This window comes from Girardinichthys multiradiatus, chromosome Y (assembly GCF_021462225.1).
Source record: "Girardinichthys multiradiatus isolate DD_20200921_A chromosome Y, DD_fGirMul_XY1, whole genome shotgun sequence".
NCBI lineage: Eukaryota > Metazoa > Chordata > Actinopteri > Cyprinodontiformes > Goodeidae > Girardinichthys > Girardinichthys multiradiatus.
Window position 1 is genome coordinate 35273944 of NC_061818.1, and position 25754 is coordinate 35299697.

The window sequence follows — 25754 nt, forward strand, 5'->3', positions numbered from 1 at the left end:
CATAAAACAATTAGTTTTAATGGGTAGTAGATCTAATTGTGACTAAACTATTGACACAGATGCTTCAAAGTTAACTCAGACCTAATTTGCTTGGTTTGCTGTTGTCCAAGGAGTTGGATTACCGTAAATAATAAAACATGGTGATTAAAGGCAAGCAATGGATCACTATTTAAATAGGGCTGAAATATTAATATTCATTTTACATGGATCCAACATTTCTGCTGCAGAACCTTTTTAATGTTGTTTCAGTTGGAGTTTCCAGTCTGAGATTTATTTAGAGAAAATGCAATTATGATGGCTTTTTACAGGAAATAATTCAAGCTCTGAACATTAAGTAAACATTAAGCAAGTTTATATGTTCTTGTTTAATAATCACGATCTGCGGGTTAAAGTAGAGCCAGTGTCCTTCTACAGCCAGGTTTCAGAAGCAGAATGCTTGAATTACAAGAAAAGATTAAAAGACGCATCTTCTGAGTTTTGGATGCGGACCATTACTTAATGTTAAGATAAGAAGTCAGTAATGGGTAAATATGTACTGGAACCATTCTGCTTGTGGAGTTCTGTTAAAGTGGGTTGGTGATCTTTGACCCATTGTGTGTTGTTGCATTCCTTCTGTTGAAGAAGAGCTTCCTGCAACGCCAACAGGTGATTTATTATGAAACTAGAGATAAGCCTATCAACATGAACAGCTACAAAGAACATCAAGTTGTAGGGAAATAAACAGACATATCTGAAGCATTGCCCGTCTTGTGCAGAAATTTCAGCCGTTTTAAGGAAATTTCCCTTAATCTTTGACAGTAACAATATTTCTGGTTATTCTAGCATGCAACATTGTGTGATTGTGAATTTTCCTGCATATTGGCCACATCTCCAATCCCAACCACCAGAACATTTTGTTTCTTAAAAACCCACATTTTCCTCTTTCATCATCATAAAAGTCTGTTTCTCTTGATAACTTATAAGAGACATGACTTGTTTTAATTTCTTCCCTAATAAATGAGCAAAAAAAAACCTCAAAACTAATTATGGTAAAGGTTAAATCTGGCTTAAATATGAATTAAATACATTTTTGTATTTATTTAAATGAGTTCTTTGTGTCTCTTGGGTGCAGTGCTCACGTCCGATTTGACGTAGAGGATATGAGCATGCAAACCTTGCTCTACGTAAGAAAGGGAGAAACGCACTTATTTTGCATCATGTCTGAAGGAATTTGGCAAACCTGCACCTCAATGCTTCATCTAGAGTTCCTCCGCAGAATCTCCCTTTGCTCGGGTTACTGTGGTTGGAATTTTGTGCAATTGTTTTCTGGTTATTTATGAATTTTGAAAGCAAAAGTTGCAGCAGTCCCACCAGATAATGTCATGAAATGGTTTTTAACCTCTATGGAGCTCCAGTCCTTCGGGTATATGCATGTTGCCTTATTACTGCGGGTTCTTGCAATAAATAATTTTGTACATGTTTTTCTGTTAAAAGTCTGGAGTTCTTCACAGCTTCACATGATGACATTACACCCTTCATTTGCAAAGAGCACGCAGGATCCTAGATAGCTGAAGTTTTTAGGTGATTTTATTGACAGGCACAGTTTTAAAGAGGCTCATGTTTTTGGTGAGAAAAGTTGAAATCATCTTTAATTGTAGAGAGTTGCAGCTTTTTCCAAACATAGAAAAGTCTTTTTCATAAATACAAAGTCTTCTCAGCCCGATCCGGTTCACTTTGTGATGTCATTTTTCCTGATTTGTTATGTAACAAGAAACAAGAGGATCCACCTTCACATGAAGCACACTTTCCATTCCAGATAATATATTTTGGTTCCATGCGGGAAAAGTTTCAACATGTATTGTTTGGACTGGTTCTGTTGTCTACCAGGTTTTTTTGTGGACGTTGTTTTGTAATGCCAGTGATGTTCAAGGGAAACCTATTATTCTTGATTGGTAACTAGAATACTTGTAAAAATAATGTTTTACAGACCTGTTCCATGAGGTTATTGAACACTTTAGTCTCTTGAGCATGTCTTAAAGTTGCTGCTGGGAGGTTCTCGGTGTTTCAAGGGGTGTCTGTTGTGACCACAAGTACACAGCAATGTCTGCACGGCATTCTAGTTGCAAATTGGAGATTGAGGTTGAGTTTCTTTTTTTTAAATTCCTGCTTTATGTTGGTAATAAATGCACATGCAGTTACCGGCAGCCATTTGGCATACCACTTCCCACTCCTTCCGTGCAGTCAGGTTACCGAAATGCACTCAGGTTACCGAAATGCCTTTTGTGAAACTGGAAGTGTCAGTAAATTTAAACATCCTAATGAAATGAAAAAGTTTAACCCTAAAGAAAAAATATGTGATGTTCATTATCTGCAGGGATTTTCACCTCATTTGCATGTTTGGGTTATAAATCAATAGGGCTGCAACTAACAATTATTTAGCTAATCGAGTAATATGTCGACTATATTTCCGATTTAATCGATTAATAATCGGATATCAGAAGGCTAATTAGGAGAGTATGTATCACTTGAACCAGGTGAAGCTAAGCCTGTGCCACTTCTGGATGGAGCATATTTACAAATTTTCCATCTTAAATGCAAAATCTATATATTTGTGGTACAATTTTGGCATAATTACTGCTCTGAGTGGGTTGACCTTTCAGTAAATGGCATGTTTAAGAGTCTGTAAACTCTAGTTAACATATATTCAGTTACTAAATTAGGTGACAATTATTTCAATAATCGAAGAATCACAATTAATTCGAATAATTGTTTCAGCCTGATTATTCATATTGATTTTCTTAACAAAAAAGTTGCTGCAAGGTCAGTCTGTTCACTTATGGGATATTTTATGCATAAGCTTTTGACAGATTAGTTAGGAATTTTCAAAACCACTTTTAGATTACGAAGTTTACGAAGTTCCTTTTGAGTTTTTGAGTGAAGCGCATCACCTCAAAATCGTTGTGCACACAGATTATATTGCAACTCTAACAGCATTAAAATCTAGGTTTCTGTCATTTCCCACTAGTGCACAATGACTTCATAACACAAACATGCATTTGAAAGAAATAAATAGTACTTAAATGCAGCACAACATATTTATTTGAGATGCTGTTTTTTTGGTTTTGTTGTGGTTATTTAGAGTAGAGCTGCATTACACACCAGCATTAATATCAGTATTGGCCGATTTTAGTAATTTTTTTAACTTCCCATAAGTTAAACTAGGCCGACATCGATAAGCGATGTTTATTTCCACTTTATTAGCATTTGTGTTTTGGGATGATAAAGGGGGAGGAATTTGGCCATGTGGTATTTGTGCGGGCTGCAGTGATGGTGATACAAAGCAGGACTGCGAGGTGTTCAACTGAAGCAGAGAAGCAATGTCAGTGGTGTGGTCAGGCCCAAATTTCCTTGTCGGTGCCTCCTTAATTTAGTTTCAGTTTGAATTGTTAATGGTCAGATAACAGAAGCACAGATATGCTTTTAGCTGCATTCTTCGGAGGCTTTGTTTTGACCTTTTCCTGCAGAAGTGTGTCGTTTTCTGCCTATTCTGTGATTGGCCATGTATAGTCGCTTCCTCAGCTGATGGTTCTGGTGTTATGTTCGCACAGAACGTTGTATTTCTTGACAGAATTAATTTTTCTATGCATCCTGTCAATAGTTTAAACTTGCTGTACTTGGTTAAAATTGTTACAAGACACTATTTTAAACACTTTTCTGTCTAGAGCAGGGGCGCCCGACTGCAGTCCCAACACTCCTGAATGAATGGTTCATTTCCAGGCCTCTGCCTATAAAGTTTTTCTTTGTGCGTACCGGATGGTGTTCATGTTGTGGTTTGTTTGTTTTTGTTAGTTATTGTGCTGATTACTGGTTGGGTTCCTATTTAGTTTTTAAATTAAAGTACCGTATTTTCCGCACTATAAGGCGCACTTAAAAACCATTCATTTTCTCAAAAAATGACAGTGCGCCTTGTAATCCGGAGCGCCTTATATATGGATCAATTGGTTAATTGGTTGATCCATACTGGTTGTACACGGCGCTCTGTCAAAATGTTTCTGTACGACTGGTAAACTACAAAGCCGCACCGCTTGCAGCATTACGGCTACCGTGGTCAGGGGCGTCGTCGAAGTAATAGCGGTAAACACCTGTACTGTGCTTACTCCTAGTCCAACACCACTTGAGTGTGTATAACGACCCCAAAATGGCACCTTTCAAGAGACACGCTTACGATGCTGAGTTCAAACTCAAGGCTGTCAGCTACGCAGTCGAACATGGGAATAGAGCAGCAGCGAGATAATTCAACAGTTAACGCTACTATATTGTGCATGTACTAACGTTTGATTTAGTGCATCAAACTGTTTCTTTTACGTGTTTACTGAATCAGGGAGAAGTTCCCTTTCACGTTTTAACTAACGTTTGATTTCAACTTCAACTTCATAGCCTCCAATGCATTCCTAACTATTGGCTCTATTCAATATAATTCTATGTAGAGGAGACCTTACCATGAGAGTGAATGGAGTTATCAGAACGCTGGTTTGTAGTGTATTAATAAAGTTTGACTGACTGACTTATCTGACTATTTTGTTGACATTCTCTTTAGCACAGCTCCATCTAGTGGATGCATAACGCAACCCCAGTCAAACGTTTGACTGCAGTAGCTTCTATTCTATGCGCCTTATAATCCGGTGCGCCTTATAGTGCGGAAAATACGGTAAACTGATTTAATACTGTTTTTAATTGTTGATCTTGCATTAAAAAAAACCTATAAACCTAAAAATATTTCTTGCCGTTGTGGGCGGCATCATTATGGAATAATAACTAGAGTCAGCATTACAGCCTTTAGTTTGGTTTACGTTGTGGAAATAAAATGAAAACTCCATTACACATATTTCCTGTCTTTATTCAGTTTGTCATCACTTGTTTCGAAACGACATTCACCCACACTCAAATGGATGTTGCACAACCTTATCAAGGTGCACCTCCGGACCAGTGCTATAGAACTCAAGGCCAACGTAATAATGTGTCATCGATTTCAGGGACGTGCTCTCTAAACCCCCTCTGTGTCTTGTTTCCCAACAGGGAGCTAACCGGGTGCTATCAGAGAGGCGTTCAGAGCAGCGCCGCCTCCTCACTGTCATCGGAACCACAGCTGTCATGGACTCTGACCTACTTAAACTAAACCAGCTTAAGGTAAAGCCGGCCCTGGTATTTCATTACAGAGGCCATGGTATGACTGTTGGCGCACACTACATCATTTAGCATGTAGCTTGCTGTTCTGTTCGGAGACCTGTTCCTCCTTCAGACAAAACCACGGCCAGTTTCTGGTGGTTTAAACAGAAGTCATGCAAAGCTAAACTCAGACATGAAACTATGCAAAGAATGTGTTCTTGTTTTTTCTGAAAAGCTCCCTTCAACAAGGGGATGCTCTTTGGGTGAAGAGCGTTCTGAAAGCAGCAAAACAGAAAAAGTATTTAAAGTGACTATTTTGTTGCTTATTATATTAAATGTGATTTGGAGGATTTTTTAATTCTAATGAAACAACAGAGCATAACTTAATAGATCATTGATTAATGCAGCAAAAGGTGCCAAAGTCCAAATGGAAACCAGATCCATTACTTTAGACAAACAAAGCACTCGGTTTTATTTTCACCTGATTATTCTTCTGTTGACACAGTTCCGAAAGAAGAGGCTCCGCTTTGGGCGCAGCAGGATCCACGAATGGGGCCTGTTCGCCATGGAGCCCATTGCCGCCGATGAGATGGTCATAGAGTATGTCGGGCAGAACATTAGACAGGTAGAACTTCTATTTCTGTTGAACAGCAGCTAGAATCTGGAATCATTTATTAATCAGTAGCTCTCCGGGCTTCTATACAGTCCCTAAAAAATATTTTCATTGGTATTTGGCTGCTTTTCATGTATTTATTCTCTTTAAAGGCACTTCACCTTGATCTGTACGTTACACAGCTGTCTACACATAACAAATAACTTCACAAACAATAAATTTGACCTTTAGGATCTCTGACAGGAGTCTGTCCCAAAGACACATTTTGTTTCCATTTATTTCATTCAATCTGTTAAAAGATAACATAAACATATAATACACATAAAATAGTGTTTTTGGACAAACAAGGTGAGTTCCACCCTGGCAAACAGTGATGGATGATGCATATCTCAGGTCCCGTCTTGTCTTCTCTTAAAGGCACATATTTCCCCTACCGTTCGTCTGCTCTTAAGGCCAGACACTCCTTGTTTTAGCCTCTGCTTCTCTACTCTCCTTATTTTTAGGCACAAATTACACAGTAAGCTGTCCCATCAAGGAGTAGACAGTCTAAAGGATTAATGATCTAGATTATTTCGCAAGATTTACAACAAAGTACAGCTCGTTAGTTGCAGAGCTTAAAGAAATTCGGGATGGTTCCAATCTTTCAGCGAAGGACTTTTATGCTTCTGTAGCGTTTTTTTGACGCGGTGTAAGAAATCATATTTTCTGACTTGTTCGTCCAGATGGTGGCTGACAATCGAGAGAAGCGGTACGCTCAGCAGGGCATCGGGAGCAGCTACTTGTTCAGAGTGGACCACGACACAATAATTGATGCCACCAAGTGTGGCAACCTGGCACGATTCATCAACCACTGCTGCACTGTGAGTCTCGATCAACAGCGGTGTTCTCCTGAAATGTTTTACCCCCCTGATGCGATTGTCTTGAGCTGTTGATCATAAACGTTTTCTTCTTTCTTCCTTAGCCAAACTGCTACGCTAAGGTTATCACCATTGAGTCCCAGAAGAAGATCGTGATCTACTCGAAGCAGCCTATCGCCGTCAACGAAGAGATCACCTACGACTACAAATTCCCTCTGGAGGAGAACAAGATCCCTTGTCTGTGTGGAACAGAGAACTGCCGGGGGACGCTCAACTAGTGAAAGCACTTCTCTTTCTGTCTTGCCAACAGACCGAGCTGGATTTCATCCTGCTCATTTTTACCTTCGCCAGAGTTCAACTTGAAACAAAGCAACCCCCTCAAAAGTCCCCGTCTCTCTTTCTGGATGGCCTCAGTGGTCCCCACAATAAGTAGGAAACGGTGTCGCACACACTTGCACTTTTCACGCACACTCTTCATTGACGTTAATGCCCCTTTGATTTGGGTTTGCGTGACTCAGCTCGGGAGGACCGGAGGATGTCCTCAACAGTGGCAGTATTGTAGTCCTTGCTGGAACGGGTCATGAAAGGTTTTTCTATTTCCATGCCAGCGTCTGTTTGAGAGACCATTACACACAGGTAACCTTTGTCTGTGTCAGATGGCATTTTTTTAAATATCCGGGGATTTTTCCTCTAGTGTTAGATCCCTTCTTTTCCCACACATCTAGACGCATCCCCTCACAAACGCACAGGAACGCCAGATAAATTCAGGGTTTTTAAATCGCTTGTTATGGGGGCACTTTTAGAAAGAAAAAGCTTCTTTCAGATCGGTCTTCAGTTATGCAAGATTTCTGAGTGTGATAGTTGTTTTGGAGCTTCATTTGAATATTCTTGCTGTAATTAATAGTATTGTTTTTTTGGGGGGGTTTTTTTTGTTGCGTTTGCTGAAAGTACCTTAAATGAAATGACTTTCCCAAGGTGGGTTTTTGATTCAGCCACCCCTGTCGAACTATTGTTTCCACCCTATCTGTTCTGTGCATTAATCTTCTGATTTGCAACAATCTTGTGTTGCCTAAAAGTGTTAATATTTTTCATAGCGGCTGTTATTTACAGGGTCAGCACAACAAAATAGTTTTCTCCTTCCTGTCTTTGCCGAGCGCATTATGTGGATGCTGATGCTTGCTTTTAACTGCTCAAATCCCTCATTATTTGTGGCATTCTTGTGCATTCAGCATTTCTTCTCTATGAAGGTTATGCAGGTTCTCACATCGTTCATAGAGCAGCCATTAGGGCAGTGTTAGCAGCTGTTTTCTGTGCACAGTTGGAGACTCAGTTCACCTCACTCTCAACATATATAGTGTTTGGATCTTCTCCAGGGGTTCTCCAAGCCAGATTTTGTTTTCTTCCAAGATTAGTAATACTTAACCTGCGCCTACTTAGCTGAACTACAATAATAATAATAATAATATTTTCTTCCAGGGTTCCTACACAGAAAATATTTGGATAAATATGGGACAAAAGGCCATTTAGTGTAGAAAATGTTAGATTTTTTCCAGACTTTTTCTTGTAGTTTTCTGAAGGACAAAAATCTAACGATTTATATTTAAATGATGTACTTAATTTACCTCCTTGATTTTAACATTTTACCATCAGTATTTTGATTTTTGACTTGCTGACTTAAATACACACAATAAAAAGAAAAAGAAAAAATAGGTTATTTCACTACATTTTGGACTTTACACAACTTCTGATTCAGGAGGGACTGGACATTTAATGGAGTCCAGTTAAAATGCCAAACACTAAAAATACAATTTCTCTCATTTTTACAAATACGTTCTTATGGTTTACATTTGTTGTAGGATATCCCAATCCATATTTGGCAAATCTAAAAGATTTTGAATTGAAGTATGTATAGTTCTAAATTATGAATAGTTTGTACTCAAATGTGCAGAATTATATGAAAAGTAATATAGAAATCCTGAGTTTGGAGAAGTATGGAATCTCAAAGTGAAAACTGTGTAGGAACCCTGTGCTCTACGCCAGCTGCCTTCTTGCCTTTAAAAGCACGGATAGCGGTAATCTGAGTTAACGGTGGGTGTTTGATGGCATGTGCGTCTGTATGTCACTCCTGTGTTTCGTTGTATTTTATTTCAACATCAAATGTCGGCTTCCTGTTTCAGTCGTTGGCGAAAGCTTCTCTGCACATTCTTATCTCAGTGAAGTGGAGACAGATTGATGAAAAGCAGATGTTTATTGCTAAATAAGGTCCAACACCTTTTAAAAAAATCCACAAAAAAAAACATTTTCCCCTGCTTCTGCAGAATTCACTAGTATTTATTTTACCTGAGTGTGTAGCTGCCAGTCACATACCCAACATCCCTTACTACAATCTTCTCTCCTGAACTGTTTGCAGATTATATTGGTGCCTGAATGGCTGTGCTTTTGCTGGATGAATTAGCGTTGCACTGCAGACAGCAGGGCTCCACTGTGTTGACCCTGTATTTCCACACGACTCTGGCCGTCCGAAGTTTAACTTTAACGTTGGAACTTTTAACTAGACTCCTTTTTTATTTTTCTGTTTCCTCGCAACCACACAAATTCTGTACTATAATGCTTGTTGCAATGAAAGCCTTTCCATACCAAACAAGACTATTTGCTACCGGATAAAAAGGAAAAAATGAAAAAAAAAAAAAATGAAAGAAGTTGATGTAAATATTGTAGAGGTGTTTGTTTCTCGTAGAGACAAACTGATTCCAAGCTGTAAATATGTTGTTCCTTTTCCTCTCTCCATGAGGAGGAAACGTGTACATACCTTTCATTCATTTATTTTTTATTGTTTTTTTTTTTTTGTTTTTTTTTTTCATTTGATGATTTTAATATTATTTGCAATATTTCTCTTGTATTAATGCGTTGAACCCTTTATTAATGTTGCATTAAAACTATTTTTTAAATAAAACAACAAAAAAATCGGATGTTTTTCCTTGACTTCATCCTGCAAAGCAGTAGTCTGCACATTTATTTGTAAATGGAAAGAGGAACAGGAAAGATGGCTCAGCAGATGTTGACCTCTGCTGGAAAATGACAGCATCGGGCTCTCAAAATGTGGGTGGGTGCTGCATGCCGTAATGAACTTTACATTTCATTATTTCCTTTTTTTTTACCAGACATTACCCCAGCCATGACCTGGAAAGGGTGTTTGCTTTGGGATAAACATAATTTGGCTGAATAGGCGTCAGATTTAGGGCTGCCAGTAATTATGCACTAGCACTTTTGGCAGAAAATCAAGGTTTCTTTATAACCAATAGGAATGTGTGAAGGATTTCTTACGTTTTCACCTGCTGCTTTGTGGTTCTGAAGTGTTGACTTTAATGCATTGCTGGGGGTACTGCAGATCTTTGAGGCCAGCGCTTTAACACCATGATTGATTTGATAAACTACTATGGAAGCATCACATACCCTTTTTATTAGTATCCAATTACTTTAAATCAATCTTTGTTCTTAGTTGACACCGTAAAACCACAGGCCTTTAAACTCTTCTTCCTGATTCTTAATAACCCACTGATAGCGCGGAATGGCCTTGAGGTCAGAGCTTGGCTCATGTTCAAGGACTCTGTAAACCAATGACTTGTGGTTTGAATCCGATTGTCTTTTTTACCAGATAAAAAGTTATTAAATTACTCTCAGAAAGCACGGCTGTAATGTCAGTCCATGGAAACTGGTTAATAGATGGTTTCTGAAATGTTGGGAGTTAGATATGTAGTTATGACTTCAGCTGCGGGGGGAAAAGGATCCTAAATCTGTGGCCGTCTTCATCCTAAAAAGAGCTGTTGCCTGATTGAAATAGCTGCTCCCAAATAACTGCTAGGGGTGTAAGGGTTCACAAAAACCACAGTCCAGTATGATTTTATGTTTCAATCAAGAATCAAGAAAAATAACTTTAGGCATCTGTAAACAATCTTTTTTCCATTTGTGAAATTAATTAGATTTTGTTATGCTTGCAAACGTTAAAAAAAGTGTTTGGTTGGATTGTCAATGAATAAATTATTACAAGCAAGAATATCCTAAGCTGGGGTAACAAGATTAAGCAACAATATGACCACTTGAAAACGGTCTGTGTTGTGTAGAGCTGTTTAAATGAGACCGTTTCCATGTTTGAGAATAAATCGTATTTTAAACACTGGATATGTTCAGGTATAAAATGTGCGTACAGAACCAACAGCGCTGTACCAGATATTTTCAGTGTGAATACATGTACCCTTACCCCCCTACTAACTACACAGCATTTTAAAAAAACAAAGTGATTACCTGTACTTAGGAGCTTATATTCCAGTGAACTTTGTACAACTCCATAAAGAGAGATTCACGGAGATAGTTACATTATTTCTCTTTTGTTTATTTTTTTTTCCTTAAGTATTATTTACTAACAATAGTCAAGCATCATTCCAATTGACTCGTGTTTGCACAAGGAGTATTAGCAAAGGTGTGAATGAATACAAAGTATTCTGCAATCAACCCACGCGACATGCATGACATGAGCTTTACATGCTGTCATTAATATCATTGATGTTATGGGATTTGCGAGAACGTTTTGGCAGCCTTTTCATTAAATCCATGACAATTCGTACACATTTAATACCAAAAGAAATAAAGCTATAATGTATAGTATTCAAACTTTGAGTACTTTTAAATACATAATCTTCACAAATCGAAATATCTTTCATGAACAAATACATTTTATTATATAGGTGTTATTTCTTCATAAATCTACTGAGATTGGGTTTGTCACAAGATTTAAAAACTAACCCACTGGTGTGGCTCACCATTTTGGTATTGTTAATAATAAACATGTTTAGGAATTTGGGGAGCCGTTTTATTGGTGGAATTAATTGCTTTTCCCTGTTAGTATTTATTGGTATTGTTCTGTTCTTCACTGGGTTTGTCTCCTTTCTAAGCACATTTAATCCTCCTTGAAAGGTTAGGTTTGGAATATCCCTTCTATATATTTTTCTACTACACGTTGTCCTCCCTCAACTCCTCCACTCCCATAAATTATAAACATAACAAATTGTGTGCAAGCATGGGTCACTTTATGGATCAGTATCATTTGTGTTGATCTAAACTCCTGTCACATTATGAAAAAGCTTTTGCTCCGGTGTGACCACATAATTCAGAAAATAAATGTGTTTCTTGAAGAGGGTTCTAGGGCGGGGAGGCCCAACTCCAGTCCTCCAGAGCCAGCAACGTCTCTCCTTCATCAGCATGCCATTCAGCTCTGCATTGGCCTTTGTACCGAGCCATTCATTTGATTCAGCTGTTTTGGAAGAGGGCTACATCTAAATGTTGCAAAATTGGATCTCTAGAGAGGATTGGACTTGGACACATCTGTTCTGTGCTGACATATTATTTTCCATATTTCCTTCTTTAAATTCAATTCAGTTTATTTATATAGCGCCAATTCACCACACTTGTCGTCTCAAGGCACTTCACAAAGTCAGGTTCATACATTCCAATTAATCCTAACCATTGAATATTGGATAAAACGTTTTTCTATCTAAGGAAACCCAGCAGATTACATCCAGTCAGTGACTTGCAGCATTCACTCCTCCCGGATGAGCATGTAGAGACAGTGGACAGTCACTGGCGTTGACTTTGCAGCAATCCCTCATACTGAGCATGCATGTAGCGACAGTGGAGAGGAAAAACTCCCTTTTAACAGGAAGAAACCTCCAGCAGAACCAGGCTCAGTGTGAGCGGCCATCTGCCACGACCGACTGGGGGTTTGAGAGAACAGAGCAGAGACACAAAAAGAACAAAGAAGCACTGATCCAGGAGTCCTTTCTATGGGAAGGAAAAGTAAATGTTAATGGATGTAGCTCCTTTAGTCGTTTCACCTAGAAAGAAAGAACAGATAAACTCTGAGCCAGTTTTCAAGGTTAGAGTCTGAAAGAGAGCACATAGAGTTAGTCACAGTAAAAGCTCAGTCAATCACCATGTCTAGGAGAGAGAAAGGGTTAAACACTGAAAGACAGGACTATGTGGATCATCGGTAGAGGGTGAGCATTAAGTTGTTGCCAGCAGAAGCTTGGACGATGCCCCTCTCCAGAAAGGTGTCACAGGTAGACACAGAGCCAGGCCAGGTGTAGCTTCTAGGAAGAGAAAAGAGAGAACAAATTTAAAAGCTGAAATAACAGCAAATAATGCAAAATTGGAGAGTAGTGTGAGAATGTAGCAAAGAGGGTGAAAGTGGTCATTATGTCCTCCAGCAGTCTAAGCCTATATATAGCAGCATAACTACAGAGATAGTTTCAGTTTATTTCTTTATATAGTGCTTATTTACAACAATGTCGTCTCAAGGCACCCCACAAAGGGTCCGGAACAGAGCGGGGCCGCCGGAGAGGCCAGACCAAACCACCGAGTGCCAGAGCCCGGCCACCCCGGAACGGGCCACGTGTAGGGGCACTAAATTAAATAATAAACTGACAAAGTTTGTCCATCTGGAGCCCACTGATGGTCATTGTTATACTAAAAACTACAACGATTGGGATACCTCCCTCTGTCAGATTGACCATAACCATGGGAAAAGAGAAGGGGTCATACAGGTAGCAGAAATGGAGGGTGTGTTTGCACCTCAACCATAACTGAGTCGGTTTAGGCTAAACCTGACTCCCCCTTACTCCATCCAACAGGGAGGGAAGAAGACGGAGGTAAAAAAATAAGGAAGATAGCTCAGGATAACCTAAGCCACTCTAACTATAACCTTTATCAAAAAGGAAAGTTTTAAGCCTAGCCTTAAAAGTAGACAGGGTGTCTGCCTCACTAAAACTGGGAGCTGGTTCCACAGGAGAGGAGCCTGATAACTAAAGGATCTGCCTCCCATTCTACTTCTAGAGACTCTAGGAACCACCAGTAAACCTGCAGTCTGAGAACAAAGTGCTCTGTTAGGAACATATGGACCAATCAGATCTCTGATGTATGATGGAGCTAAATCATTAAGGGCTTTATATGTGAGGAGGAGAATTTTAAAATCTAAATCGGGTTTTATGTGTAGATCCGTGATACAACTAACTTTAAACGCCGTTCACTCTGCATTTACTAAATAGGGACAAGAAACCGCTAAATATGAATAAAATCCAAACATAATTTTGTAATATAAATGTGTTTCGTTTATGGATTATAGGCACTTAAAGATCAGACATGTTTTATATGACTAAAAGCCTCCATATCAACCGTTTCCGTTTGTTTTATTATTATTTTTTATTATTGTGGGCGTTTACGCCTCCGGCTTGTCGCCTCCTTAAACTCTCAGAAGAAGAAGAAACGAGCCCCAAACAGCCTGCAGCTCTCCGCACACCGGCGTCTCTCTTCACCATGTCAGAAAACGGACGCAACCTCGTCTATTTAATCACCGGAGGTTGCGGTTTCCTCGGAAAGCATCTGCTCGATGTTTTGATGGAGAAAGAAGAAAATCTGGCGGAGGTGCGGCTGTTTGACAAGCACATAGATCCGAGGTTTTACGAGCAGAGGAGCACAGGTAACGAGTCTGTCGCTGTTATCGGTTTATTCTGTTTACATCGCTGACATGCGGGTTGACATATCTTTTATTCAGGAAATCCTTCCAACTGTCACTGAACTTCAACAGGAGGTGCTTTATTTTTAGTCCTCTAGCTGCTACAGCTAACCATAATTATTATTACTGTAATGTGTTAAAACGACTTGAAAATAAACATCCCTTTTGTGCATTTTTTAGTTCAAATATCAACATGCTTCATATTTATTGATGTGGTGGTTTACAGTTAAAAAACATGCTTTTATTCAAAATGTCAGTTTATTGAAGGCTAGAGATTATTTATTTGACCAATGGGTCCTTTTAAATATAGGATGAATATTTCCCTCAAAGCTTCTGTTTAAAAGTTGTGAAATTATTTATTTCTCCATCAAACTGACTGCCATAAGTCTATAGCTCTAGTTTCCTATCTGAATTATACACCAGTTAATCTGTAGTTATGCTTGGTTGTCTGTGTGCTCTCGTGAAATGCTTCATAAAGGTGGCATATAACAACCTTGGTCTTTAGCTGGATGAATGCACCAACCACCCAGTGGAAATTTTACTTGTTCAGCTTTTTTTCAATAATTATGACAGCAACCGAGGCATGACATGTTGTTTCAGTGCAACTTATTGACAGATCAGATAACACCCTTAAAAAGACGCTGCCTCTGTGACGCCCTGCTGGGGCTGATAGGAAAGAAAAAGCCAGACTGAAATGTTTTTAGAACATTTTAAAACTGGGTGGAACCAGTGAATCATATCAGCTGTAGTTGCTAAAACATTTAAAAGCATTGCGGCAGATTTTCTGAGCCCAGGATCAAAGGTCCAGTTCCTTTTGTTTTGTTTTTTCTCTGCCTGCTTGGGATTATATCTGCATTTCAAGGACAAAGCATGACGGCAAAGATAAACCAGAGGTACAAGACCTTCAGAATGATAAGGACACTCTACTTCACTCCCTGACTAAAAGAGTCCAGAACAAGTCTGGAGTCAGGGTTTTTTTGTTTTTGTGACCTAATGGGATAATTCATATCTAACCTGCAGCAAATAATGCAGTTGGTTACTTTATTTAGTATAAATCCAGATTATCTGGGCCCTGAGGCTGAAACTAATGGCTTGTCCAAAAGGGCCTAAGACCAAAGAAGACTTATATGCCTTAAAGTACCTCCAATCTGAAAAACACTCAAGTTAATCCAAACTCCATTTTATGAGCTTTTAAATTGATGTTGCATTTGCATTGACTGTTTTCTTTACACAAGAAAGTTTTACAAGGGAAATGAAGGTTGGAGGCAGTGCACCATCAATGATCCTCTCATGTGAAACATGTACTGATAACGGAACATATGAAGCATTTCTGGTCAGAGTAACAGTCTAACAAAGAAGTAACACAGTGTAAAATCAATATGAAAGGGCTCACATATATCACTATTACGTTTTTCTTTTTTAACGTCTGAACATTTATAGCGCAGTTACTCCGATTAGATATTCTTCACATTCTTGGTTATTTGTATGTGTTTTACATTGGAAGATCATTATTGGGGCCTCCAACCTCAAACATGTGGATTATCATTGGCTTTTATGTAAATAACCCTCCTGTGGAAAAGGGACAACAATTGATTGTTCAAAGCTCCATAAAATCTGCAATACATAAACTGCTGTGACGTTTTTGAGAGAAGTCTGCATTAGTCTTGAGCCCGCTCAGATTAGCCATTAGCTTTAGCCTCCGGGGCCAGTTAATCTAGATTCACACCAAGCGAGTTATGTGCAAGGAACATAGCTGCTACTTGTATCTTTTTAACAGTTAACCTTAGTACTCCAGAGTTTTTCTTTAGTATACCGTGTTCACATAATGACTACCAAGAGCATCTTTGCATCACTTTTTGCAATAACTAACTTGCATTGTCACATTGTCTCATTTACATATTTCAAAAGAAAAGAGGAGGCCACATAATAGGAAAATTAAAAATTTTTCTTGTCCTGACAAGAATATATTAACTGGAAAATTGTGTAATCATAAGCCAGAAATGAATTTTGTGACTTAAGTAAACAGGTTTGTTTACCTGATTACAGCAAACCATTTGTTTCCTTGCATGTAGTGATGGGTGGATTTATTTTTGTGGTTTGTCTGTTTCTGATGCAGATGAGGCAAAAGTGACCATCATCCAAGGAGACATAACAGATTACAGCAGCGTCTTGGAGGCCACCCAGGGAGTCGACGTTGTTATTCACTCTGCCAGCCTGGTGGATGTTTGGCACAAAATCCCAGAGACCCTCATCTACTCTGTCAACGTTACAGGTGCGCCCTGGCGGGAGATGAATCTGAGTTATAACAGGAAAAAGGAAATGACTGGAAAGAAATTCAGAGGAAATACATCCCTTTGGGTAGTTTCCAAGCCTGGCTCATCTGTAATAATATCAAAATGTAAACTATGAGGAAGTTAGATGATTGTTTTTTTTTTCATTGTAACCAAGTTAAAAAAATGGTTTTATAATGCATCATAAGTTCTTGGTCCATCAGAAGACTAGTGCTGGTCCTCAGGGAGCAATGTCTGGCATGTATTAGATGCTGTTGCTTTCCTACGCAGCTGCTACAGAGCAATCAAATATCTTGACAACTTGTAATCAAGTTCTGGACAAGTCTACTTTTGGCACATCATTAAAGTAGTTGTGTAAAACAGAAAACATATAAACCATTTAATCATATGCCTTGATGATCAGGACTTAGAAACTGTGCTCTAAGGCTTCAATATTTTTACCACTGAAGCATTACTGCTGGGTGGTTTTCGGTGCTAAGAGTCTCATGGTGCTTTTAAAAAAAGACGTTCATCTCTAATCGGAAATTTTACCTCCAAGGAAACCACAAAAAATCACTTTTGTTGGCATTAGAAACTTCCTTAAAATAAATGTAGCTTTAGAAAGCTTGGGTGAGAACCAAAAGCCCCCTTCTAGACTTTGTTGCTTTCCTGAATGGGGAGAGCAATTAAAATCACAGAGCTTTCATTCACATGTTTAAAGGGGCACCAACGAACCCAGTCAACTGCAGATATACTCGGGTTTCAGCACATAGAAGTATGTGACTTGAGGTCTGTCTTTATTTCCCAAACTCAAATACAAGACACCTTTTCAAGCAAAACTAAATTAAGAGTAGAGCTTAACGCAAACTACACACCAGAGAGCTGCATAAAGGGTTAAGAAAATAACCTCCAAGCATTTCAGGTCTGAGACGTTAAGGAGTTGAAGGAGTTCAAATCTGAAGGGCCTGTGTTGTATTCACAAGCAACAGGCCAGTTTAATGCTCTTCATCAGTAGTCTGTCACAAGGGCGGGTCTTCACATTTTTGCTGAAATCGATGTGAAAAAATGCCAAAGATAACAATTTAAAATTTAAAAACAATGAGATTTAAGCTCCATCTAGTTGATTCCCAAATAGTTGTTAGCATAAAATATGGCATGCAGTAGATGATTAACTGAATGATGACACCCCTATCAGGTATTATGTCAGATGTAGGAAAACTCTGAAGCAAATGCATCCAAAAATTCACCAAACTGGCGTTTGACCATTGTAACCAGAAACCTAAAGTATTCTCCACACCATTAGGCTGTTTTGGCCTTTTCCAACGTTTCAGCCCGTAGTTTATGCGTTGTGTGTTTTTTCTTTTTGTCAGCAAATACCACGAAGGAGCTAAAATCAGCTCTGTTGTGTCTGTAGTCCAATGAACACATTACACAATAATATTATTTGCAGCGGCCTTATCTTTAGAAACATGCGAAAATCATGGAAAATCTTTCTTGACGTGCAAATAAATAGGCCTAAACACTCTTGACACAGAATGGGTTTGTTTTGTGAACAAACAAAGAAAATCTGGATCTAAATTCAAACATTTACAAAGAAAAAGAAACTGACAAACCTTTGTTCTTTGACATTTATGCTCCTTGTTTCTGGGTTTGACTCAGGTTAATTTGGCTGGGATTAGACGGCAACGATTTAACAAACAGGTTAAAAGATACTTTTGTCATCTGTTGGCTGACTCAGCTGCATGCCTTTCTGATTGCTCCTTTCCATAAACACAGCAGCCTGGGTTGATTAATTAGATTTTTTCTTCCAGCTGATTATTCCATCATTCATGAAAACACCGGAGGAAGCTCTGATTCTGGCCTGTTTTTTTACCTTATTGCAAAGTGGGTCGTCCTGGTCTGTTATCCAGTTTTGTTTCAAGAATGACAAATATTCAGGGAATCCATTCTGCTCCCACAGACGTTCTGCTTCTGGTTTTTTCCAGATTGCTTTTGCCCTATTTTCTTTAAGCTCAGAGGCTAAATGTCTCTCTCTTTCAGTTTTATAAGTGAACTATGTGGTGGAGTTAAGAACTTTTTGAAGCCATCCAAACATTTATTTCGGTGAGAGGCAAAAGGTGTTTTTTCTTTTTTCTTTTTGCATAACTTCGGTTGTGTTGAAGCAGATGGCATATGTTTTGACCAGCTTGTGTATTTTGAGATAATTTTTTTAAATTTATATTACTTTGTTTTTCCTTTTAAGATAAATAGATTTTCCCTTCTAAATGTTTTATTCTCATGAATCCAAATGTCAAAATCTGTCATAAAACAATGAATTTACCGTTGAATGCTTCAATAAGCGGTTTCCTGTTTCCACTCATGTTTCTTTCCAATGGATGCCTGATTTCGATAATGGTGTCCAGATTTTATTGGAACAAAAGGGAGTAAACTAAACAGAAAGCATATGGATTTCCCTCCACTTTTAACTGCTTTTTACATGTCTATACAGCCCTCATACACTTAAGTAAGATAACTGGGTGAACAGAGGAACAGCCACCATCCATTTCAATAAGTAGGTTAGTGTTTGATTAATTTTACGTTGTGTGTAAATGAAAGATCCTTTTAATGCCATCCAGTTTGTCAGTCGCCCATGTGGCCTTAAAAGGAAAAACTCTTTAAAATTTTTTTTAAAACGAATTAAACTTGTACCATCTCAGGAACGGAGAATATAATCAAAGCCTGCGTGGAATGTGGCGTCGAACACCTCGTCTACACCAGCAGCATGGAAGTGATCGGACCCAACCTCAACGGAGATCACTTCAAGAGGTAAACGTCTTTCCTCTGAGTGTCCATGTGTTTTACTTACAAAACCCACATGGTATTTATTTAGACTCCACATTATCAGTCACTTTGGTTTCATCCCTTCCGGCTTTTCTGTGGAAGATGAGACATTATGGAAAACAATTGCTCATAACTCACATTATATAAGAATGCGGGCGGTTCGTAAGACACGCTCGGAATTTCATTTAGGGGAATAAATCTGAAAGAACAACAACTGGAAACCACAGCAGTTTTTTCTCTTCCCCGTAATACATCAACACAGCCGTCACCCTCCTGTTATGTTTTTCACGTGACAATCTGGTATGACACATTTAGTGTTGCTGCAGACACAACGTCTGTGGCTTTGATTGCAAACATTCCCAGTGAGTGACACTTGGTACATTTATCAGCTTAGTCCTTGATTTTGTTTTGACTAAACATTTGGAGGTGGGATGTCGTTTAGCCCTGGGGTAACTGTGTCACCAACAACCCCCTTCATTCAAAATGACTAATTTGTAATTGCATGCTGTCTGAACACTTCTGCATTGTTTTAGGGAGTGATATCCTTCACAATGATTAAAAAACCACAGATACACATTCAAAAATAGAGACAATAGGCCTGCATCATGCTGATACTAGCTCAAATCATGTGATTGTTTCACATTCTCATCCTCTTTATTTAGGAAAGAAAATACACACAGTCACAGATACATTGGAGTCTAAACAGAAGGAAGTTGGCTGGTTTTGTTGTTTGACTAAACATTGCTAAATTTAGACCTGTATATCAAGCAAATCATAAGGTGCAAATGTGAGTTGTGATTTTATTTTAGTGCCACTTCAAATGTATTCTTCCAAAAACAGTGAGTACAGTGCTGTAAAGAAAGTATTTGGCTCAACCAAATATTTATATCAAACAAAAATAACCCTAACAAATACAAAATGAAGTTTTCACATAATTTTATGTATTAAGACAAAAAGCATCTTCAAACCAATCTAAAAAACAGTGTTTTCCCCTCAAACCTAATAACTGGTCTCATCACACCTGGTGGCAACAAATGCCATCAAGTGTCTGAGAAATCTGGAAATGAATCTTTTACTGTGGGTGAATTTTGCCCCACTGTTGTTTGGAAAACTGTGTTCATTCAGTCATAGCATTTCAGTCAGATCTAGTAAGTCCAGACTTTTCTGAGCCGTTCAGGTGGACATGCTGGTGTCCTTCAGATGTCCTGCTGCATAACCCAAATGCTTTTATGATGAAGTTCAACTGATGGCAGGACATTCTATCAAAAAGGCAAATTTTCTAGGTCCCAAAGCAGCATAGCAGCCCAGACCATCACACTGCCACTACTGTGTTCGACTATATTATGATGTTCTCTTTCTGAAATGCTGTCTTAATTTCACGCCAAATATAAAGGGACGCACACCTTCCAAAATGTTTTGTCCCTTCAGTCAACAGAGTGTTTTACGAAAGTCTTGGGGATCATCGACATTTTATTTTTTGGCCAATGTAAGACTGGGTTTTTGTTCTTTTGGTAAGCAGTGGTTTTCACCTTGTGAATCTGCCATGGATGCTCTTTTTGCCGAGTCGCTTTTCTAATATAGAATCACGAACATTCAACCTTGACTAAGACAATTGAGGCCTTGTGGTCTGAAAATAAGGGAGTTAACTTCTGTATCTGAGGTGTTGATTCGAATGAAGCGTGGCGTGTATTATATTGGGTGCAGGTGAGATCATGACATTAAAAGTGGACTGATTGCAGTTTCAAGTTGAAACTGATTTGGAATATTTTTACAAAGCGGTGTCATGCTTCAGTCAAAACCTGTTGCGAGAAATCTCGGCCAGCCATCTGCTGCAAGAATCGTTGACGCTGTTCCAGATGTTGTCAGTTTGAGGGATGGCACGTACATCACTGCAGCATCACATCAAAACTATTGCACTTCTCCCTCTGATAGTTACAACATTAAGTCATTGTGTAAGAATGAGCCTTTGTCCGCACTTGGTAGAGAGACGTGCGCTACTTTGGCATAAAAAAATGCAGAGATCAAAACATCTAGATTCTGCACAGAACGTTTTCGTTTTGAGTTGCTGCTGCTGACAGATTTCTTTAAAACACATTTTTCTCATTCAAGCAGAAGGTCAAGGAAATTTTACCTGCTTGCCTTAAGTGCTTCCACAAATAAATGCAGTGCAAGAGTCTTCATTCCTCTCCATTCTCAGCAACACCCATCTGAACGAGTTTCATGCTGTTTATTTCTATGCAGCGACAAATTTAAATGAGTCGATCCTCGAGGTTTTAAAAGGTTTTCTTTCTTTGCAGAGGCAATGAAGACACTGAGTATGGAGTAAACCACACCATGGCCTATCCCAAGAGTAAGGCAAAGGCAGAGAAAATAGTCCTGGAAGCCAACGGCAGAACGGTAAGACTTGTTTTGATTAAACTTTTTAATGTGCTTTTAACCACCTTCCTGCAGGACAATTTTATGAAAACTACATTTGAACTATTGAGGATATGATGCAATCATAGTAAGAACATTTTCATTCCTTAATACAATTACCTAGGATAGGTAGTTTCTCCATATCCCTGCAACCCATAGGAATACTGTTTTTAAAAAAAACTAAAAACACTTGATAGCTGTAGCTTGTTTAATCACTGTCAAATGCCTGTTGGGGTTTCAGCATGGAGAAATCCTTGTAGATGGGGTTTCTTGTGCAATTTCTTTGCCAGAAAATGTCAAACCATCTCCCTTGTTGCCTCACTGTGGTGTTATTTCTGTTGAATGCAATCCAAACCTATTACATTTTTCATTTGACCCATATAGGTTTTTATTTTTTTATTTTATTATTTGGTTGAAGCCATCACAGTTTCCTGACAGGGGCTGTTGTTTGCTTCCTGTGCAGGTGAAAGGTGGAAAGTGTTTATACACCTGCTCGCTGAGACCGACAGGGATCTATGGCGAAGGCCACCAGCTGATTAAAGACTTCTACAACCTGGCTGCTGAAAGGGGAGGCCTGGTTATCGGGGGCGTCCCAGAGCACATTGAACATGGGCGTGTCTATGCAGGTAAAAACACCAATTTCCAAAAATTAAAACTACTTTTTAGGGTTGAGTAGTTTTATTTTTTTGTTTGTTTTTAAGTGACCTACAAATCAAGCTTCTGGACAGTTTTCAACAGAATACTCTGGTTAAGTACATTTCAAAGTAAAACCACTTATTTTCACAACAAAACAAAAAGCAGAAGCATATATACACACAACGACACCCACGCTTCCTCCACGCTTCTCAGAAAGGTTTTAGATGTTTGCACCTGATAATACTCAAATTCATGTTGGCTTACAGCAACATAAGGACTCTTAAGCAGCTGTTCGAAACTGATGTGGATTCAAATAAGTACTATTAAGGCAGAGTAAATATGTAGAAGAGCCACAATAGAAATATTTCACATAATTTGGGTTTTATACAGCGTCATCTAGAATCTACCAGATCTGGGTTGCTCTGGTCACCAACCTTATCATTAAAGAAACCGGTATACGTAAAGGGTTGTGAGGTGTAACAAGTTGCTCTAGTCAGATCAGATCAAATTTAACTTTTTGCCCTACATGCATGTGGAGAAAATATAACACTGTACATCACAATCAACCCAGTGGGACATGGGGGTGGCAGCATCATGCTCTGGGGATGCATTTCCTGGAAAACAAGATGTTAAAGGGGAAGGTTCACTTTCCAGCAGGACAAAAACTCTCAAAATATAGTCAGAGCTATGTTGACAACAAAGGTCTCAAACTCCGGTGCTCTGGGTCAGTGTTCTGCAACCAATAGTTGTGTATCCGCTTCAACACAGAAACAACATCCATATCTAAAGGTTGCAGGTCACCGCCCCTCTGAAGACTGGAGTTTAAGACCCCTGATTTAGTTCCCAAGCTCTCCACCCAATCTGACTGGGTTTGAGCCTTCGTGCAGACGAAAATAGGTAAATATTATAGTCTCTAGTTGTGCAAAGCTGGTAAACACATACTCCAAAAGACTTGCAGCTGTAATTACAGTTAAATTGGTTCTGCAAAGTACAGACTCAGGCGGAGCTGATTACAAAGGTACACCCCACTGTACTTTAAGAACTTTAAATGTTTTAATCCCTGGTCTAAACAGGCACTTTAGAGAATATTGAATATCTCTTTTTCAAAGAGAGCAACAATCAGCTGTTTGAGTCATTATTTTAATACTCTCAATTTTAGGATTAGTGAGGAAGGACCTACCACACATCTCTATATCTGAGTTTTTTGAAGATTTTTTTGCTTCAAATATCTTGATCCTGTGGTATTTGATAATTTGAATACATTTATGTTGTAATGACAACAGTGATTTGAAAGAAAAGGGTGAGTTGTAAAACTTATTTATAGCTTTCAAGTGTATTCACCCCTTTGTTTGTTCTGCTAGGTAACGTCGCCTGGATGCATGTGCTTGCAGCTCGAGCTCTGAGGGGGAATCCTACAAAAGTTGGCGGTGAAGCTTTTTTCTGCTACGATGAGTCACCCTATAAAAACTACGAGGCCTTCAACATGACGTTGCTGTCTGAGTTCAACTTTCGAAAGCTCAGAATGCCTCCCATCATCCTCTGGTTCCTGGCCATCCTAAATGACGTTCTGCGCTGGATACTGAGTCCGATATACAACTACACACCGCTGCTGAACCAATACACGCTGGCCGTGGCCAGCACTACCTTCACGGTGAAAACGGACAAAGCACAGAGATATTTTCAATACCAGCCGCTCTATGACTGGAATCAGTGTCTAGCACGCACGCAGGCATGGATCAGAACATTCCAGTCAGACAAACCAAAGGGCTGCTAGTGTGACCTCAACCACTACAAAGTCATTTCAGATGCTGCTATATAGACAAGCAGTTGCAGTTGCTGATGTAATGTGTGAAAATAGCTTTTAAAATTATATCTTGATCACAAAAAAACAACAGTTTTTGGCTTCTTCAGTTGTACAGTATATAATTAATATGTTATATGCGAAGATTTGTGTGTCTAGTGGCTTGCAAACGGTCAGTTATTTTCTACCACTTATTCCATAGTGGGTCGCGGGGGAGCTGGTGCCTATCTCCAGCAATCTATGGGCAAGAGGCGGGGTACATCCTGGACAGGTCGCCAGTCCATCGCAGGGCGGCTTGCAATCATTGAAAGGAAATATAGTACCACTTACTGAAATATTGAGCACTTTATTTCTGCAGTTATCTTTTGGAAACAACGTGTTCCACTTCTGACGGTGTCATTTTGTGGCGGTGTCATCAGTAGTAGTTTTTAAGCTTTTCTGTTCAAAGAAAACATGATGTGTGAAATATCCGTTCTGAAAAGAAAAAGCCACATGCAGTGTACCAGTGTAATTATGAGCAGTTGCTTTTATAATGGCATGACCGTTTGAAAATGCAACACTGATTGTGTCGGTAAAGGTCTCATTAGAACGAAGGCTGGTGCTATCTGCAAGTCATGGAGAATGATCTAAACTCGTCACCTATTGGTTTTAAAAAGCAAATGCAATACACTTTATGGCAAGCTACAAAAACTTGCTGTGTTCAGATGACTTTTTTTTTCTCCTTTTGGTAACTTCCATTCTGAGTTTGTAAAGATTGTTTAACTGCAGGGACCCAAGGGAAAAAAAAGCCTTGAGAGATTAATGTTTGAATTTTGTTAAAATATTTTTATTTAACAGCGTATCAGAAAAATGTTTTGTTTTAATCTTTTTATAATTATAAATAAAGAGTAATTAATTCCATGTGCCCTTTTTTCAACTTCTGAGTATTTCCATAACTGAGTGGAGATGCGTTTTAAGGTTTATTGATCTATTTACTGGTCTTTTTTTTATTATTATTATGTCACTTGGAAACCTGTTGTGTTTCTTTGTTTCTATATCCATGTGTTTCCTTTCCACTTTGGTTACTGTGGAAATTAGGTCCTGTGTTTATATCTTCGCTTATGTAAAGAGCCAACTCCCTTGTTCTTGTGGAAACTTGAAATCGCCTGCTGAATTACATTTACTTGCCTGACAAACCCAAACTGAAAGGGAGTTCCTGGGCAGAATAATGGAACATAAATATAGTGTTGTTGGGTGTCCCCTGTTTCTGAGGATTTCCATAGCAATTGTAACCAAAACAGACAAATCTGGAAAGGGGGAAAACTGGATGGAAAAAATGACAAGTGAGAGTAGCCCAGCAGGCTCAGAATGTGACCATTCTTTTGTCTTTAAAACTTGCGCAAGCAACCACAGATATACTTTCTTTTTCGTGATATTAAGAGATATCTAGAGATGTTAAGTCCAGAATAGATTTTAAAATTCTCCTCCTCACATATAAAGCCCTTAATGATTTAGCTCCATCATACATCAGAGATCTGATTGGTCCATATGTTCCTAACAGAGCACTTTGTTCTCAGACTGCAGGTTTACTGGTGGTTCCTAGAGTCTCTAGAAGTAGAATGGGAGGCAGATCCTTTAGTTATCAGGCTCCTCT

At 38.8% G+C, this 25754-nt stretch overlaps 2 protein-coding genes across 3 annotated transcripts in view; both read left to right on the forward strand.

Moving 5' to 3' along the window:
* The window catches only part of LOC124864576 (histone-lysine N-methyltransferase SETD1A-like), a 31565-nt gene extending 24238 nt beyond the window's left edge, over nucleotides 1-7327 (forward strand). For both annotated transcript variants that reach the window (XM_047359412.1, XM_047359413.1), the window contains exons 18-21: nucleotides 5056-5166; nucleotides 5651-5770; nucleotides 6481-6618; nucleotides 6720-7327. In XM_047359412.1, the coding sequence (XP_047215368.1) occupies nucleotides 5056-5166; nucleotides 5651-5770; nucleotides 6481-6618; nucleotides 6720-6893 (543 nt within the window). In that variant the 3' untranslated portion in view covers nucleotides 6894-7327. The remainder of the gene's footprint in view (nucleotides 1-5055; nucleotides 5167-5650; nucleotides 5771-6480; nucleotides 6619-6719) is intronic.
* Nucleotides 7328-13901: 6574 nt separating this feature from the next.
* On the forward strand, nucleotides 13902-25021 carry LOC124863676 (3 beta-hydroxysteroid dehydrogenase type 7-like). The gene is made up of 6 exons (XM_047358108.1): nucleotides 13902-14143; nucleotides 16296-16451; nucleotides 19146-19254; nucleotides 21567-21666; nucleotides 22148-22310; nucleotides 23682-25021. Exons 1-6 carry the CDS (start codon nucleotides 13981-13983, stop codon nucleotides 24092-24094), a joined length of 1104 nt encoding a protein of 367 aa, XP_047214064.1. The 5' UTR covers nucleotides 13902-13980; the 3' UTR covers nucleotides 24095-25021.
* Nucleotides 25022-25754: the final 733 nt, after the last annotated feature.